The 19,990-nt window shown below is 44.2% G+C and overlaps 1 protein-coding gene across 1 annotated transcript in view; it reads left to right on the top strand.

The window, feature by feature from the left end:
- Window positions 1-2,375: 2,375 nt before the first annotated feature.
- The window catches only part of CD80 (CD80 molecule), a gene marked incomplete at both ends in the record, with an annotated part of 32,290 nt that continues 14,675 nt past the window's right edge, over window positions 2,376-19,990 (top strand). Inside the window, 2 exons of the mRNA XM_079767229.1 lie at window positions 2,376-2,472; window positions 13,114-13,434. Of these exons, the coding sequence (XP_079623355.1) occupies window positions 2,376-2,472; window positions 13,114-13,434 (418 nt within the window). The remainder of the gene's footprint in view (window positions 2,473-13,113; window positions 13,435-19,990) is intronic.

The raw sequence follows: 19,990 nt of genomic DNA on the forward strand, positions 1-19,990 counted from the left end.
TTGTTGGAAAATTTTTTTACTGCTTCAATTTCATTAGTTGTAATCAGTGTATTCAGGTTTTCTGATTCTTCCTGACTCGGTTTTGAAAGATTGTATTTATACAAATTTACACAAATTGTATTTATACAAAGATTGTATTTATATAAAGATTATATAAAGATTGTATTTATACAAATTTATCCATTTCGCACAGGTTGTCCAATTTGTTGGCATATAGTTGTTCATATTATTTTCTTACAATCCTTTATATTTCTGGTGTGTAAGTTGTTATTTCTCCTCTTTTGTTTCTGATTTTATTTATTTGGGTCCTCTCTCCTTTTTCTTGATGAATCTGGTTAGTTTCTGTATCATTTATTTACTTCCACTCTGATCTTTATTATTTCCTTCCTTCTACTTACTCTGGGCTTTGTTTATTGTTATTTTTCTAGTTCTCTTAGGTGTAGTAGGTTTAAATTGTTTATTTGAGATTTTTCTTACTTTTTTTTTAATCCTCACCTGAGGAGTGAGAAAATTTTTTCCATTGATTCTAGACAGAGTGGAAGGGAGGGGTGAAAGGGGAGAGAAACATCTATGTAACACATCAATTGGTTGCCTCCCACATGTGCCCCAACCGGAGCAGGGATTGGAACCTGCAAGCATCAGGTGTGCAGGCTGATGCTCTAACCTTTGAGGTACTCTGGCCAGGGCTTTTCTTGCCTTTTGAAATAGGCCTGTAGTACTGAGAACTTCGCTCTTGGGACTGCTTCCACTGTACCCCATAGATTTGGGGATGTTGTCTGTTCATTTTCATTTGTTTCCAGGTAACTTTTGATTTCTTCCTTGATCTCATTGTTAATACATTCATTGTTTAATAACATGTTATTTAGCCTTCATGTGTATGAATGTTTTTTTAGGGGTTATTTTTTAAATTGTAATTTCTAACTTTATACCATTGTGGTCAGAGAAGATACTTAATATAATTTCAATCTTCTTGAATTTATTAAGACTTATGTTGTGTCCTAACATGTGATCTATCTTTGCGACTATTCCATGTGCACTTGAGAAGAACGTATATTCTGCTTCTTTGGGGTGAAATATTCTATAAATATCAAGTAAATCTACCAAATCCAGCATGTCATTTGCCTTATTTTTGTCTGGAATATCTATTCACTGATGTCAGTGGGGTGTTCAAACCCCCTACTAAGACTGTATTGTTATCAATCTCTTCCTTAATGTCCACCAAGATTTTTTTAATATATTTATATGCTCTTATGTTGGGTGCATATATGTATACAAGGATTATATCCTCTGTTGGACCGATCCTTTTAGTATTATGTAGTGACCTCCTGTGCAGATGATGTTTTATTGAGTTGTACACTTGAAATTTGTATGGTTTTACAAGCCTATGTCACCACAATCTATACTAATAAAAGGGTAATATGCTAATTAGATCAGATAGACCGGATGTTTTCTGGCAAAGCCGGGACCTGGGCAATGCTGCCTGGTGACCTGGGTGCCTGTCCGGGCAAAGCCACCTGGAGGAGGGAAGCCTGAGTCCTGGGTGCAGGGGCCAAGGCGGAGGCAGTTAGGGGCGATCAGGCAGGCAGGCGAATGGTTAGGGGTGATCAGGCAGGCAGGCAGGCAGGTGAGCAGTTAGGAGCCAGCAGTCCCAGATTGTGAGAAGGTCATCCCCCGAGGGGTCCTGGATTGCAAGAGGGTGCAGGCCAGGCTGAGAGTCCCCCCCCCCCCAAATCCCCATGCATGAATTTCATGCACCAGGCCTCTAGTACATTCAATAAAAAAGTAGTTTCATAACTTAAGTAGTGCTTTGGAGAAAATACACCCTCACTGGTGGTCTGTGTCTCTCAGTATATTCTGAAAAGTACCTGAACTTTCATGGGTTGGCCATTATAGTTCTCTGTATTTCTAACTAAGTCTTGATCATTCCTAATAAGCAGAGAGCCATTTCATGGGAGAGCTGTGGTTGGCTCTTAGAACATGTACAAGGCAAGATCACCTCCCCAGAATCCGCCCAATCTGTACTGTGAACTCACCATGATGCCTGGTGTAGGCGAGGCTCAGATTAGGATCCCAAAATTATTTTAGGCAGGCAATTAGAGAGTTTTACAAGCCACAGTGGACTGTCCTTCCTTCCTGGGTGACTTTTATTTTCTTCTTTTTCAGGGTATCAGAATAAATCCACAATCTTTTATATTCAGGATTTTAAAGACCTGGGCACATCATCAGCCTCTCCTCAGTGTGTTTAGCAATTGAGTCCTCTGTGTGAAGCAACTGAATTATCTTCTGCACAGGCCTGGGACTCTCTTGGGAGGGGCCCAGTTCTCACTTGATGCAAAATTGTTTGCTTTCGTTTTTCATTGTAAGGAGCAGAAGCCATGGGTCAAATGAAGTGGAGAGCACTACCCTCCAGGTGCTCATACCTCGAGCTCTTTCAGTCTTTGGTGCTGGCTGGTCTTTTCTACTTCTCTTCAGGTAAGCAACTTGACTGATTCCATTGTTTCAGGGCTTAGAGAAATGATGATCTTTCTAATTTGAAAACGGAAAGAAAGCAGTTGAGGTGTATAATCTTCCTTACGTTAAAATTTCCGCTTAATGCTTATTTTTATGCTTTAGGTGTTGATGCCCTTTGTGCACACTGGCATCTGACATTAAGTGGTATCATATTTAGAATAAAATTATTTTTTTAGTTATTTTTAACTTACTACATAGGTATTTCATGTGTGTTCTGCAAAGAATATTTTATCTTCTGGAGGCTTTTGTTTCATCTTAGGTGCTCGATTTAGGGGACTATTGGGAAGGGTGGGACTCATCCTAGCAATAGGATGGCTCCAACTCTATTTGTTTATCTATCTATGTATTTATTTATATTTATTGTAGAGAGAGAAAGGGAGAGGGATAGAGAGATAGAAACGATGAGAGAGAAACATCAATCAGCTTCCTCCTGCAGGCCCCCCACTGGGGATAGAGCAGGCATGTGCCCTGACCTAGAATCAAACCATGACCTCCTGGTTCATGTGTTGACTCTCAACCAGTGAGCCACACTGGCCAGGCCCAACTTTTTATTTTTATAAATATATTTTTATTGATTTTAGAGAAGAAGAGAGAGGGAGAGAGAGACAGAAACATCAATGATGAGAGTCATTGATGGGCTGCCTCCTCCATGCTCTATACCAGGGATCAAGCCTCCAACCCAGGTATTCGCCCCAAGTGGGAATTGAACCGTGACCTGGCTCATAGATCCACACCTAACCACTGAGACATGTCCGCCGGGCCCAGCTTTATTTTTAAAGTCAAAGCAATAGATTTGCTTTCTGCTGAGCAGTATAGTATCTGGTTTCCCCAACATAAAGAGAAGGCTTTTGCTTCCACAGTTTGCCAGTCTACAAAGAGCTGAATATCAGAAGTCCTTGTGTTAAGAGCTCTTACTTAAAACCTGTCTGCACTGTGGGTGTTGCCCAGAATGTCTAAGTTGGGAGGGAGAAAAAGAAAGGGAAGGGAAGAGAAGTTAGAGTACACAGATTATTTGACTATCTATACATATATATAAAAAGGCAATATGCAAATTAGACCAGGACACCATAACGGGTCACGACTGGACAGGAGGCGGCTGCATGCACAAGTGAGGCCCAGAGCAGAGACGGAGACAGAGACGGGGTGGGCTGGAGCGGACAAGGACAAGGACAGGGGTCCGGCCCACAGCCTCCTTGGCCCAGCGCAGGCCCAGAGAGGAAAGGGCAGGCCTGCCTGTAGCTTCCGCAGTCGTTTGCCTGCCTGCCCGCAGCTTCGGCAGCCGTTTGCCCGCCTGCCCGCAGCTTCCGCAGCCGTTTGCCCGAAGCCTCCACTGCTGTTTGCAGGCCAAGAGAGGAAAGGGTGGGTGGATGGGTTCTCCCACAGCCTCTGCAGACAAGCGCAGGCCGCGCGTGAGCGCAGGCCCAGAGTAAAACGTTGACAGCAAGTCCTTTGGGGCATTACAGGCCCACAGAATGATCGTTTTCTTTTCTATGAAACACATAACTGACACACTATTTACAATTAAATGAGTTCCATGTATTTTGACATTTTACAGCCCTAGAAAGTTACATATAATGATCAGCAAAGTGAGAAGATGAAAAGAATTGTTACGCTTTTAAAGATGTAACTAGCCAAAGCCGGTTTGGCTCGGTGGATAGAGCGTCGGCCTGCGGACTCAGGGGTCCCAGGTTCGATTCCGGTCAAGGGCGTGTGCCTTGGTTGCGGGCACAGCCCCAGTAGGGAGTGTGCAGGGGGCGGCTGGTCGATGTTTCTCTCTCATCGATGTTTCTAACTCTCTATCCCTCTCTTCCTCTCTGTAAAAAATCAATAAAATAAAAAAAAAAAAGATGTAACTAATTTCTGTCTAGAAGACAAACCAATTCAAAAAGCGATGGTTTTACTGTCCTATAGGAAATTAGCCAGATTGTATCTAATTAAGTAGTTTTACTTCAGGCTTTCATCTTTGGCAATCTCCTTTGAACAGCATTATCATCCTGCCAGTCCTCTCACTGAGTTAAACAGAACTTTTGAATCTGCTATTATGTATTTGAATAATAATTATGCTTTTAACACGTGCAAAATTTTGTTTTGACACAATATAACAAAAGATCATTTGATTCTTCCCTGGAACACAGAAAAGCACAAACTTGAATCATTGGTGTGGCTTAGGCTAATTTTCCAAATATTGTTAATAAAATTCATGTAGGGATCTTCAGAGAGCCAAGAATTCTTTCAGGCCTACATATTCAGCATCTCCAAGAAGGAGGCCTATTATTCTGTGTTTTGTTTTGTTTTTTAATACTCACCAGAGGATATTTTTTCACTGCTTTTTAGAGAGAGTGGACTGGAGGGAAAGGAGAGGGAGAAGGAGAGGGCCTGCTCACGGCCGAGGGCAGGCTCTCACAGGCAGTCCCACCTCTGATCATGAGCCGCAGAGGAAACACCTTTTCTGACCACTCATTGGCTAAGCTCCCCATACGCTACTCGCAGTGTTCTTGGTAACTTGCCTAATAAGAATCAAGAGGGTGATCTAGGGTTTTTCCACCACACTCCTGGAGGAAAAAATGAAGGTCCACTGCTGGAGGGCTAAGAAATGTCATATCCTGCCCTAGCCGGTTTGGCTCAGTGGATAGAGCCTCGGCCTGCTGACTGCAAGGTCCAGGTTTGATTCTGATCAAGGGCATGTACCTAGGTTACAGGCTCCTCACTGGCCAGGGCCCAGGTCAGGGCTCATGCAGGAGGCAACCAATCGAAGTGTCCCTCTCACATTGATGTTTTTCTCTGTCTTTCCCTCTCTCTTCCACACTCTCTAAAAATCAATGGAAAATATCCTCAGGTGAGGATAGAAAGAAAGAAAGAAAGAGAGAGAGAGAGAGAGAGAGAGAGAGAGAGAGAGAGAGAGAGAGAAAGAAAGAAAGAAAGAAAGAAAGAAAGAAAGAAAGAAAGAAAGAAAGGTCATATCCTATGAAAGACACATCTTGAAAATGCCTAAAGAAAGCGTGTCATTTTTTTCGTGGTGAAGGGACTGGACTCTGTGTTGATGAAAACACCTTGGCAGTTGGGGCAGCCGGCAGTGGCAGCAGCAGCGGGGTGCTGGGGGCAGCGCCTTCCCCTGATCAGCCAGGTTGCCTCCTGCAGAAGGAAGCCTACTGACGGCTTAGGCCTGCAGGTAGTGGGCCTAAGCCATCAGTAGGACATCCCCTGAGGGCTCCTGGACTGTGAGAGGGTACAGGGTTGGCTAAGGGAACCCCCCCCATGCACAAATTCCGTGCACCAGGCCTCTAGTTTTGTATATATTTCACAGTTTTATTACATTTCCAATAGTTACAATTTTCTTCTGGGAAGTTGGGAAAGCACTCCCAAATTAGTCTTAGAGAGTCTAAATAAGTTTCAAAATATTTAGAAGGAAATAGGCTTACTAGGTGTGTGTGAGTGTGAGTGTGAGTGTGAGTGTGTGTGTGTGTGTATGTGACATAGAGAGAGAAACAATAAAAAAAGATAATATAAAAAGATCATTAACAATAAATTTAATAAAATTGAAAATGTATATTAAAAATAATAGCAGCAAAAAAAACAAACCCACACACATTAAAATGAAAACCAAGGCTTTAGCAATTATTCCAGAAAATTCATCATAGGCAAAAGGAAGACAATCTTTGAGCTAAAGAAAGACATTTAGGAAAGCTCCTTATTCTATAGCAGTGATTTTCAATCATTTTCATTTCATGGCACACATAAATTAATTATATTAACATTCTGTGGCACACCAAAATATGTATTGTATTTGTTGCCAATCTGACCAAAATATAGGTGTAATTTTTATTCATTCACACCAGACTATTGTTGTGTTGTCTGTTGTCATTGTTTTATTTGACAATCTAAGGGAAAAGAGGTCAGTGCCCCTGACTAAATAGTCCTGACTATTTAGTATTGCATGTTTTAAAAATTCTTGTGGCACACTGGTTGAAAATCACTGTTTTGTAGTTACATCCAGATTTTACTGTTGCTGTTCTGAGTCACAAATGAACCCAAGAGCAAACAAACTCACTAGTGAAGAGCAGTGAAGTACCTGGTTCTGACTGTAAGAGCCCAAGATCAAGCAGACCAGGGTGGGCTGGGGCAATTGGGCAGATGGGAGATAGGTGATGGTTCGAGAATTCTATGTGGGGCAACATTAAGGCACAAAAATTAGCATGAATCTGACACATGCGTTCATTCCTTTATTTAACCATTTATTAATTCAACAAACACTGAGCACCTCCTAAGCACAGACCCTTTTCTTGGTCTTGGGGACAAGCTATGAGCACAAAATTGACATGGCTTTTGCTTTCATGAAATTTATGGTCATTAGGAAGAAAATGAAAATTAATCAAATAATCATTCAATTGAAGGTATGACAAACAAAGCTGTCTTTCCTTGCCAGAAGGGAGAGTGGTGAGAGCGAACTGGGGAGAACGCAGAAGAAAACAGGAAAAGAAACCAAGGAGTGAGAAACTGAAGGGGTGGGGACCTGTGGGGATAGAGACCAGGCTCCATTAAGGGCTTGATGGCCACAGTCCGGAATCTGAATGTTCCTTGGAGGGCACCCAGAAGCCATGGAAGGGTTTCGAGCAGGGGAGTGACGTGGTCTGTACCAGTGCGGCTCACACTTTCATTTTGCATACCACCTACCTGGGGCCTAAGTACAGAAGCTGTCCCGGTGGAATTTCCAAAATGCTCAGAAGATTTTTGGTTCCTCTTTTCAGTCTGGTTCTGCCTCAACATAGGCATCTTGTAAGGAGGCCTCACATAGTAAGTCACTGACCTTTAGAAATACTTACACTTCTCAGTGGACAAAAATTTCTTAAGAACCGTCATTGAAATTAGCTCATTTTCACCAACATCAGCGTCATGGCAGAGTGAGAAGACTTCTTTGTTTCTCTCCTTAAATTTACAAGTCAGACAACAATAACTCAACAAAGGATCCCTTGCTCAACACACAAAGTCTTCCTGAGAGATCCACCCATCTGAAGGTGGGTTTATTGGAATGAGTAGGGAAGGTGAGATGGGGGGAAGGACAGAAACTAAAGAACAGTGGCTAAATAACACGGTTCGGCACCCACCATAGCTCCAGCGAGCACAGTAGTGGTGGGTAAGTCAGGTCGCAGCCTTCACACAACAGCCTGGAGCATAAGAGAAGCAAAGGCTGAGTCCCTCCCTTCTCCCATTGCAGCAGAGTCCAGTAGAGGTGGCTGGGATGCTTAAACAGCACAACAGGCTGGCAGCCATTGCTGACAGGAAGGCAGAGCTGTGAAATCTTGAACTTGCCTCCCTTGCCCCACCCATCACCACAGGCCCTGGTAGAGGTAGTGAAGACAACTCCAACAACACAGTGGGGTCAGCTGCCATTAATAATGAGGAGGCAGTGATTGAAGCTAACAAAACTGGTTCTCCATTATCCTGTTCACCTTAACCAAGATGAGCAGGGCACAGAGGAGACACCCACCACTCCAGTGGTTCTGTGGCATTTTCCTCAATTTAAGCAATGTCACGGGTAAGAGAAAACAAAAACTTGTGCTATAGCACCATCTATGGGAAAACAAAAGAAAGTAACCTACCAAGCAACCTACTCAATTAAGAGCAAAATAGTATCTCAACAAGAAAATCATTCCCTTCCTCGAATGCACAGACCTAGAAATATGAAGAACCATGAGCAATCAAGGTAACATGGGAGCACAGAAAGAAAATGAAAAGTATCCAGAAACCAAACTCAAAGTCGTGGAAGACTGCAATTTAAATGACAGAGAATTTGAGATTGCAGTTATGAAGAAACTCAAGGAAGTACAAGAAAGGCCACTTGATGAGCTCAGGGATAAAATTAATGAACAAAAAGAACACCTTACCAAAGTAATTAAAATTATTAAAAAAAAAACACCAAATAGAAATTCTGAAGTTGAAGAACTCAATAAATGAGATGAGGAATGCATTAGAAAGCATTGGATATAGAGCAGACCAGATGGAACAGAGATTCAGGAAGCTCAAAGATAGGAACCTAAAAATGAACCAGGAGGAAGGAGAAAGAGAACTAAGAGCTACAATATGATCCAGCAATACATCTTCTGGGTATCTATTTAAAAATTTTAAAACAATTTTTTGGTAAAGATATATGTACCCTTATGTTCATTGCAGCTTTATTTACAACTAGAGGCCCAGTGCATGAAATTCGTGCACTGGTAGGGTTCCTGGCAGCTGCTGGCTGCCAGCCGGGACCTCCCTCCCTTCCCCCGGCCACCTGCCAGTGCCAGGGCCTTCCTCCCTTTCCCCAGAAGGCCTGCCCTCTGGTCGAACTCCTGGAAGAACTCCAGTTGAGGGGACAATTTGCATACTATGCTTTTATCATATAGGATAGCTAAGTCATGGAAACAACTTCCACAGATGATTAAAGAAGATGTGGAGAGAACCAAGATGGTAGTTTAGGTAAATGCCAGCACTTGCCACCTCCTACAACCACATCAAAATTACAACTAAAATACAGAAAAAAAAAAAAATCAAAGTAAAGAAGAAAGCACATCCAGACTAGTAGAAGGGGCAGAGGCATGGAATGGACTTGTCCAACATCCATGTGTGGTGTTTTTTTTAATTTGGAGGGATATCTTCAAGGCCTCTGGTGAGAAGCAAGGGGCCCTAGCCCCACACCAGACCCCTCAGCCCAGAGTTCCAGAGCTGGGAAGAGAAGTCCCCGTAACTTCGGGCTGTAAAAATCAGCAAGGATTGTGGCTGAGTGACACAAAGGCTGCTGGAGTCTCAGATAGCTCCTCTTAAAAGGCTGGCACATGTACTTACATGGTCCCACTTCCTCTGAGCTCCAGCGCCAGGCAGTGACTTTGGGGGGTCCAGGGGCATACAGGGAGGACCTCGATTGTCTGGCAACAGGGCAGGAACACTGTGGCGGCTTTCTCCCAGCTGAGGGTGCTCACAGGGGTCATTGTTCCTATGCTGGGACCTCCCCATCATGACAGAGCTGACTGGCAGCCATGTCTGAGTTTCCATCAGCATGGCTCACACTGTTTGCTCTGCCCTGGTGATTCCTTGAAATCTCACCCCATCCAATTTGCAGCCCCACCCAAGCTGTTTGCAGTAACTTTTCCATATGAATGGCCTGTCCGGGCTCAGGCTTCAGACTTTGCTAAAATCTATCAAATAAGCAGCAGCTGGTGTCAGCATGCCCAAACCTATCAATAAGAGGCCCAAGACCTGGCACTAGCAATAAAATGGCAATACATACATATCTATCAATAATGGAATGTAAAAATCAAAATAAATGAACACGAAATCTAATGAACAAAATAAACTGATGAATAAATTAGAACCAGAGGCATGGAAACATGGAACAGACTGAAAAATCCCAGAGGGAAGTGGGGAGGGAGCGTTGGCGATAAATTAACCAAAGATATTATATGCATATATGCATTACCTATGGACACAGACAATAGGGTAGTGAGGCGGGGTGGAATAGGGTGGAGAGGGTCAATGGAGGGAAAAAGGGGGACATCTGTAATACTATCAATAATAAAGATTTTTTAAAGATATAGTACATGGATAATGGAATTCTTAGCCATAAAAAAATGAGGTATTTCCATTTGTGACAATATGAATGAATCTTGCGATTATTGTGCTGAGTGAAATAAGTCAGATGAAAAAGGACAAGAAGTGTATTATTTCACTCTTATGTAGAATATAAAACAAAAACAATAAACACATAATAAACAAAACTCATAGATACAACATAAACAACAGAATGGTGGTTACTAGTGCAGAAAGGGGGTGAGGGGAGGATGAAGAGGGTAAAGGGGATCAAATACCTGGGGATGGAAGGAGGCTAGACCTTTAGATGTTGTATTCTAAACCTGTACACCTGACATCTCTATGTTATTAACCAATGTTACCCCAATAAATTTTGTTTTAAAAAATTAGCCCACTTTCAGTTAAGATTTCTCTTTTTACAACATGTCAAAATCAGTTAGAAATCCTGGATTCTTTTTGGGAACAACTAACCTATTAGTTAGAACCCCTAGACATGGGCCTCCCCAGGGGGTCTTTTGGGTCTGGACATGGTACGGGGGAAGGGGGACAGTTGTGAAAGAACTTGGGGCTCAGAGGGACTCTGCACAGCATTGGAAAAGTGACCATGCCTTCTGAATGAAAAATTCATAAAATAGAGTCTGAGAAGGGATTTTGGTGCTACTGATGAGTACTCAGGAGCTAACAAAGCGATGGGGTTTGGAGGCTGAAATGTTGGCATTTCTGGAATATACTGATGGGAAAATGGGTAGAATGTTTTAAACGCGGGCCCTCTAGCAAAACTAGGTTGTAGGGCAACTGCTGCATGGATGCAGATGGCAAGGAGAGATAAAGATGGATATAGGTCTGTTTGGGGTAGCTGAAGGGGTCAGACATGGTCCAGAATGCTAACAAGGCCCTGTCTGGTGGGGATGAGGGGAGTCATTTCTGTCTGAAGTCATGGGGTCAGTCCAGGGCTGGAAGGAAAAAGGATTCTGTTTCTCAAAGCAAAAGCACTTGGTGGTAGGGCCCGGCTGGGGTGGCAGCACTGCTTACTTATCCTAGACCTGGGCCCTAAAGTTGAGGAAACCAGTAAAAAGGGGAGAGGCCTGAAAATCTTTGGCCAGAAAATGTAAAACTGGAGCAGTTTCCTCCTCTGTAAAATAAGACCATCTGTACGAATGAATAATCATGGAAATGACTTGAAGATCTCACATGTCTTAACTATGACTTCCAGATTCCTGTGGAGCCGAGTACATGTCTCACCTGTGGTGGGAGCTCACATGCTAGGTTTCCCACAGTCCTTCTTCTAATGGGACTAGTGGACCGACGTCCTCACTGTTTGTCAAGAGATAAATGGGTAAAGAATTCGTTATCATCATGATCTTATTCTCCTTCCTAAAACAGGAAGGAATTCTGGCACATGCTAAAACATGGATGACACTTGAGCACATTATGCTAAGTAAAATAAGCCAGTCACAAGACAAATACTGCCCTGGCCAGTATGACTCAGTTCTCTCTCTCTCTCTCTCTCTCTCTCTCTCTCTCTCTCTCTCTCTCTCTCTCTCCCTCCCTGAAATCAATTTTTAGAAAAACAACACCAAAGGAGAGTATCATGCTAAGTGAAGTAAGTCAGTCAAAGAAAGACAAGTATCATATGATCTGATTTATATGTGGGATCTAAGTAACAAAATAAACTGACGAACGGAGTGGATCCAGAGATTCGAAGCATGAACAGAGTCCAGAATCTCAGAGGGAAGGTGGGTGGGTGGGAGGTAATCAGCAAAGGACCTTGTTTGCATATACGCATGGCCCATGGACGTAGACAATGGGGCAGTGAGGTCCTGGCGGGGGCGGGGTGGGGGGGAGGGACAGGCTGGAGGGGGTCAATGGGGGGAAAAAGGAGACATATGTAATACTTTCAACAATAAAGAATTATTTTAAAAAGACAATCTGAAAAAGCTACATTCTGTATTATTCTAACTATATGACATTCTGAAAAAGGTAAAACTATAGAGGTGGTAAAGAAATCAGATGTTGTCAGGGTGAAAAATGGATGAATAGACAGAACACAGAAGATATTTAGGGCAGTGAACTATTCTGTATGATGCTGTAATGGTTGAGACATGTCATTATAAGTTTGTCCAAATCCATAGAATGCACAACACCAAGAGTGAGCCTAGCATAAGCAAGGATTTTGAGATAGCGATGTGTCCTTGTAGGTTCACGAGTTGTAACAACTGTACCATTCAGGTACAGAATGTTGATAAGGGGGAAGCTAAGCATGTGTGGGGACATGCTGTATAAGGTAAATCTATGTACCTTCTGCTTAATATTGATGTGAATATAAAGCTGCTCTAAAAAAAAAAAAAAAAAAAAAAAAAGCCCTGCTGGAGTGGCTCAGCGGATTGAGCATGGTCCCATGGACCAAGCGGTCCAGGTCCGATTCCTGATCAGGGCACATGCCCAAATTGCAAGCTTGATCCCCAGTCTTGGGTGTGCAGGAGGCAGCAATTGGTGTGTCTCATAGATGCTTCTATCTCTCCCTCTCTTTTCCTCTATGAAATCAATAAAAATATATTTAAAACAACAACAACAGACACCAAACACTGCATGATTCCACTTCTATGCAGTACCTAAAGTTGTCAATTTCATAGAAAGATAAAACTGAGTGTTGGTTACCAGGGGTTAGAGAGCAGGGGAGGGGAGTTGGAGGAGGGCACAAAGTTTCAGATTTGCAAGATGAAAAAGTCCTGGAGATCTGTTTTACAACAATGTGAATATACTTAACACTATTGAACTGTGCTCTTAAAAATACTTACTATGGTAAATTTTATGGGGCAGTGAGGTCCTGGGGCAGGGGGCAGGCTGGGTGGGGTCAATTTTTAAAATGAAAGAAAAAAACAGCTTTGGGAACCAAAAAAAATCAAAATGAAGTATTTGAATATGCTTAGCCACAAGATATAACATTGTTACTGCCAACTCTGAATTCCTGCTTGTGCAGGAATCTATATGTTTAGTAAATATAGATTATAAAATCTTGATCTATTTGCCTCTTCTTAGGCATCACCCAGGTGACCAAGTCAGTGAATGATATAATGAAACTATCCTGTGATTACAACATCTCCACTGATGAACTGACAAGAGTTCGCATCTATTGGCAAAAAAATAATGATATGGTGCTGAGTGTCATATCCGGAAATGTGGAAGTGTGGCCCAAGTATAAGAACCGCACCTATATGCACAGCATCAGTAACCCTTCCATTGTGATCCTGGGTCTGCGTCCGTCAGACGAGGGCACATACACCTGTGTCATTCAGAAGCCTGAAAAAAAGGGGGCTTACAAGTTGGAACACTTGACTAAGGTGATGTTATCAGTCACAGGTCAGTGGAATTTTCTGATTTACTCTAAGCCTGCAGACTCTTCATGCCCTTTGAGATATACTTCTATTGAATTAGGTGAAAATTTTCTCCAAGAGGGGTCTATCTCATTTTATTCCTTAGGGTTAAGTGAGTCTCTACAGTAAACCCCAATTGGTTTCTCGTTATGTCCTGGAAATATCTGTTAGTGTGCATTTCTTGCACTTTGACAATCCAAGTTTGTGACCATCATCCTGGGGCACTAGATTGACCCAAATGCCTTCTGAGTCATTAGGGGACACGTTTGATTTGATGTAACTATACTATTAACTGCTCTTGATCTGGTAATATATTCGTGTGAAAGTATGTTGAGAGGTATAAGAGCAATTGAGGCATAAATATTTTTCAAATACTATTTGAATGTCTATAACTATGGCTATTGTACTGTTATTATATGTACTAGAGGCCCAATGAACGAAATTCATGCAAGGGTCTTGGCCCTTGCAGCCCTGGCTTCATCTGGAAGGTCGTTCGGCTGTCCGGTCTAATTAGCATATTAGCTTTTATTATTATAGATTGTGTATTTGAAACTCTCATCTAGCAGTCATTCCTACAAAGTTAGATGTTAGAGAACTGAAAGCATAGTTTATGCCTGCCACAGGAAAGAAAATTAATTCATGAATCAAAGCCCTATTTGTACATCTACTGTGAAGGGTAGGCATTTCTTATCTTGGGTAGAAAGGAGCTTGGACTCACAGGTGATAATACTAGAGGACACCGAGGTAGCCTGAGCCTCCTTGAGAAAGACAGCCTGGGCCGTGTCCTCACGCTTAAAATGCAAACACATTTCTTTTTCTTTCTGGGTGGTTGAGCTTTTAATGGAAACCAAACCTCTTAATAAAAGATAATCCTGCCCTAACTGGTTTGGCTCATGGATAGAGCATCGGCCTTCGGACTGAAAGGTCCCAGGTTCAGTTCCAGTCAAGGGCATGTACCTTGGTTGCAGGCACATCCCCAGTAGGGGGTGTGCAGGAGGCAGCTGATTGATGTTTCTCCCTCATCGATGTTTCTATCTTTCTCCCTTCTTCTCTGTAAAAAAATCAATAAAATATATTTTAAAATAAAAGATAATCCTATCTAATAAAGAGATAATATGCTAATTGACCCTCACACCATCGCAAAGATGGCAGCATCCACGGCCAATAAGGAGTGAATATGCTAATTGACTGTCCCTCCCCCAAAGATGGCAGTGCCCACAGCCACAAGATGGCTGCGCCCAGTCCCCTCAGCCCCGCCAGGGTGTCAGGCGCATGGCAAAGCCGGGCCCGCCCCTAGGCAGGCCCAGCCGCTCAGCGCCTGCCTCCAGAGTCCTCCAGTCCCCTCAGCCCCTCAGCCGCCCAGGGCCAGCCTGAGGTGCAGGCAAGCCTTGAATGTTGGCTGCCCAGCTGCCCAGGGCCGCCTGAGGCTCAGGTAACCAGGGCTGGATGAGGCTTGCACTGCTGGCAGTGGCAGCAGCAGAGGTGTGATAGGGCATTGCTTTCCCCTGATTGCTGGGTCACCTCCCACCCCTAATGGTTCCTGGACTGTGAGAGGGGGCAGGCCAAGTTGAGGGACCCCCCCCCCCACACTCCAGTGCATGAATTTTCATGCACCGGGCCTCTAGTATTATAATAATTATGTATGGTGCCAGGTGGGCTTTAGATTTATTGGGGGGAATCACTTCTTAATTATATTGATGTCTCAGCACTATGCTATACACCTGAACCTAATATGATATTGAATGTCATGTGTAATTGAAAACATACAAAAAGAAAATCAACAACAAAAAAGATAATGGCCCTGGCCAGGTGGCTCAGTTGGTTGGACCATCGTCCTGTGCACCAAAAGTTGTGGTTTCCATCCCCCGTGGAGGGGAGGGGCATGTGGAAGGCAGCCAATCAATGTTTTCCTCTCACATTGATGTTCCTCTCTCTCTTTTTTCTTCTCTCTCTAAATTAATGAACATATCCTTGGGTGAGGATACAAAAATAGTATTTTAAAAGATAATGATTAACCTTGATAATAGACAATGTAGTAAATTCTTCATTGTTCTTCCCTGCTTTGGTCTTTAGCTGTGATCTGTAGTGTCCAGATCACACCTAACATTTAGGAGGTAAGCCAAAGTTACATGGAATTGTCTTAAACCTCACTCTGTGTATTTCCTACTTGTGGAGAGAGGAAATACAGGATGGTGGGATTTGAGGAGTTCTAAGACGCCCACTTCTTCCAAAGTTCTGACCTGCACTGATTCCTGGGAGTTCCTGCCATTATGGCCTCTTCTGCTAGTTTCGGCACACACACACCCCACACACACCCACTTCCCACCAAGACCCCTGTTTATTAATAAGGAAAATGTGTTACCTAAAGGATGTGGCACCACAAACATATTAGTCTATATCAATTCATTACATTAGATACATATTCCTCTAGCAGAATACCCAGAGAGTAGACCCAGGACATGCACACTGGGATAGAAAAGAGGCAGAGTTTCAGGGAGGACAAGCCCTAGTAGCATATTACAGTGAGGGACCAAGGAGAGTCCTGGGAACCTCAGAAGAGGGTGGGGCACCAAGATCAGGTAAGGGAAGACAAAAGGGGAAACTTCACCTGCTTAATTTGACCCAGAACCAATCCTGATGTTTCCAGTGGAGCCCACGAGAGCAGTGCTTCTCAGATGGGAATGTGCCTCTGACCTGAGGAGCCTGTTAAAATGCAAATCCAAATGCAGCAGGTCTCAGTGGGATCTGCAATGCTGCACTTCTAACAAGCTTCCAGGTGATGCCTGCACGGCTGCTGAGGACCACAGTTTGAGAAACAAGAAGTTAAACAGTCACTCAGTTGGTTAGGGTGACCAACTACCCTGTTTTGCCCAGGACTGGAGGGTTTCCTCAGTCCCTGGTTTTCATGGTAAAACTGGAAAAACCTCAGGCTAACCAGGGCAAGTTGGTTTCTCTACATTTGCCTAAGACTGCAAAATAATATCATACAGCACAGCACATATGAAAGCCTCCATTAACCAGTACAATGAGGAACTAGTTGTACTAGTTAACAGATCAATTTGGTTAATGGATTTTAACCTTCTAAAACATGTGCACCTCTTCCTCTCCTAATATTTTTACATTACCCATTAAGAATGTTGAAAACTTGGGTTGGTTGAATAAAATGAGAATCAGAGGAGTAATTCTTTGATGGGGACCTGTTATTCTAAACAGATGACCTTAGGAAAGGGATAGGAGACAGAGCTGAGGCTGTTCCAAGTGGAGCCAGAACTTGAAAAGATGATTTTTAATCAAATCCCTGGTATTAATAGCATCCTTGAGGTTTATCTATTTCTCAGAAAAGCAGAGTGCAGAAATGAACTAGAATTATTAATTTAGGACATGAGTTACTTGGATTTGTTATTCTAGGTTGTAACACATGATATACTGATATTATGAGAAGCAAAGGAAATATTACTTTTAAAAAGTGTTTAGTGTTTGATGTATTAAGGTAACAACTTTTTTTCTTAAATCTTTGGCCTGAGGATATTTTTTCCATTGATTTTTAGAAAGTGGAAAGGAGGGGCGAGGGTGGGAGGGAGGGGGAGAGACAGACAGACAGACAGACAGACAGACACGATTGGTTGCCTCCTGCTGCATCCCCGGGGATTGAACCTGCAGCTGAGGTATATGCCTTTAACTGGGAATGGAACCTGCGACCCTTCAGTCCACAGGCCAGGCCAACACTCTATCCCAGTGGTTCCCAATGTGGGGCACACATCCCACAGGGGGGAAATTTGATTTTTAAGGGGGACAATTCAAGAATAAGTTATTAGTAGTACATTATTTGCATTTCTTATGGTTCTAGCGGCCTCGTATACAGTATATAAATATATATTGTGACACATTTCTGCATATCAGTTCTCTACTATGTTTTGAAACTTTATTTGCTATTTTTTCATATCACTTCATATTATTATTATTACTAGAGGCCCAGTGCATGAAATTGAGGGGGGGGGCGGCGATCCTTCAGTCCTGCTTGCACCTCTAACAATCCAGGACCGCTGGCTCCTAACTGCTTGCCTGCCAGCCTGCTTGATTTCCCCTAACCACTCTGCTTGCCTGCCTCATCACCCATAACCACTTCTGCCTGCCTGCCTGCCTCATCACCCCTAACCACCTCTGCCTGCCAGCCTGCTTGATTTCCCCTAACCACTCTGCTTGCCTGCCTCATCACTCCTAACCACCTCTGCCTGCCTGCCTGATCACCCCTAACTGCCTCTGCCTGCCTGCCTCATTGCCCTTCATATTACACTTTTTAATTATAGATTACTAGTAGCCTGTTGCAGGAAGATTCCTGTAATAGAGCTTCCTGCTGTGCTCTCCCCTGCCCCGCCTGCTTCTCTTCTCTCTCCCCTCCTGCTTCGCTTCCTTCTCCCCTGGCCTGCCTGATTCTCTTCCCTCTCCCCTGGCCTGCCTGATTCTCTTCCTTCTCCCCCACCCCGCCTGCATCTCTTCCCTCTCCCCGCCCCGCCTGCTTCTCTTCCCTCGACCTGCCCCTCCTGCTTCTCTTCCTTCTCCCATGCCCCGCTTGCTTGCTTCTCCGGAGCTTCGCTCCCTTCCGCAGCACTTGGCTTCTTTCTACACTGTCTTAATATACAAATTAACTGCCATCTTGGTTGGGTTAATTTGCATACTCGCCCTGATTGGCTGGTGGGCATGGCTTGGGTGTAGCAAAAGTGCGGTCAATTTACATATTACTCTTTTATTAGCTAGGACTAGAGGCCTGGTGCACGAAATTCATGCACGGGGGGTGGGGGTGGGGGTGTTCCTCAGGCCAGCCTGCACCCTCTCCAATCTGGGACCCCTTGAGGGATGTCCAACTGCCCATTTAGGCCTGATCCCACCAATCCCACTGCCCGTTTAGGCCCGATCCTAAATGGGCAGTCAGACATCCCTCTCACAATCCAGGACTGCTGGCTCCCAACTGCTCGCCTGCCTGCCTTCCTGATTGCCCCTAACCGCTTCTGCCTGCCAGCCTGATCACCTGCTAACCACTCCCCTGCCAGCCTGATTGATGCCTAACTGCTCCCCTGCCAGTGTGTTTGCCCCTAACTTCCCTCCCCTTTAGGCCTGGTCACCCCTAACTGCCCTCCCCTACAGGCCTGGTCCCCCCGCAACTGCTCTCCCCTGCAGGCCTGGGTCCTACCCAACTGCCCTTCCCTGCAGGCTTGGTCACCCTCAACTTCCCTCCTCTGCTGGCCTGGTCACCCCTAACTGCTCTCCCCTGCAGGCTTGATTGCCCCCAACTGCCCTCCCTTGCAGGCCTGGTCCCTCCCAACTGCCCTCTTCTGCTGGCCATCTTGTGCCGGCCATCTTATGTCCACATGGGGGCAGGATCTTTGACCACATGGGGGCAGCCATCTTGTGTGATGGAGTAATGGTCAATATGCATATTACTCTTTTATTAGATAGGATAGAGGCCAGGTGCATGGGTGGGGGCCAGCTGGTTTGCCCTGAAGGGTATCCTGGATCAGGGTGGGGCTTCCCTTGGGGTGTGGGGTGGCCTGAGTGAGGGGCCTGTGGTGGTTTTCAGGCCAGCCATACCCCCTGGCGACCCAAGCAGAGGCCCTGGTATCTGGGATTTATTTATCTTCTACAATTGAAACTTTGTAGCCTGGAGCGGAGGCCTAGGCCAGCCAGGGCTGCAGAAGCTTTGCTTCCTACATTGCCGGGGGTAACCATTGCCTCCTGCTCTTTCCAGCTCAGTGGCTGCCGCCATTTCTGTTTGGATTTGTTTACCTTCTATAATTGAAACTTTGTAGCTTTGAGTGGAGGCAGAAAGCTTGGCTTCCTTTGTTACCGGGGAAACCCAAGCCTCCCTCCTGCTCTCTGTGGCTGTAGCTATCTTGGTTGGGTTTATTTGCATATTTGCTCCTGATTGGCTGGTGGGTGTGGCTGGTGGGTGTGGCTGGTGGGTGTAGCAGAGTTAGGGTCAATTTGCATATTACTCTTTTATTAGGTAGGATAGTTGCCTTGCTCCAAGTTGTAAGGACCTGCTTGTCATAGAGATAGAAAAGTTTTAATTTTTACTCTCGATTATGGCAATTAACTAACACAGATGGCCACCAAAAAGGTGACTTACCAAAGGGTGTATAGCAAACGGTGCTGTTAAGTCCTCTTCCGTGAAAACGTGCATGTTGTGCATTGTATCTGCCTGGGTACATGAAAGAGTGAAGTTTCTGTCTGTCTTTGCAATCATATGAGCGAATTGTGTGAGACTCCAGCCCAGTCTGGTTTGGTGCTCACAGAATAATAGAGCTCTTTTTTTTTTTTCTTTATTCCATTGGTGGAGATTTCCTAGAAGTTGCAGGATATCTTCCTTTTAATTTTTCCTCCACACTCTGACTTATGTCTCTCACCTTTGCTTTCCCTCCATCCCCAACCCGCAACAGTAACTTGCTCCAGGCTCACTTTGCTCAAGTGTCTAGGAGATCAAGCAATTTGTCTGCCAGCAGAACCACATTTCCCAGCATTCCTGGTGCTCCCTGTGCTCTTGGCTT

The sequence above is a fragment of the Cnephaeus nilssonii genome, assembly GCF_951640355.1.
Source record: "Cnephaeus nilssonii genome assembly, chromosome: 3".
In the NCBI taxonomy this organism is placed as follows: domain Eukaryota; kingdom Metazoa; phylum Chordata; class Mammalia; order Chiroptera; family Vespertilionidae; genus Cnephaeus; species Cnephaeus nilssonii.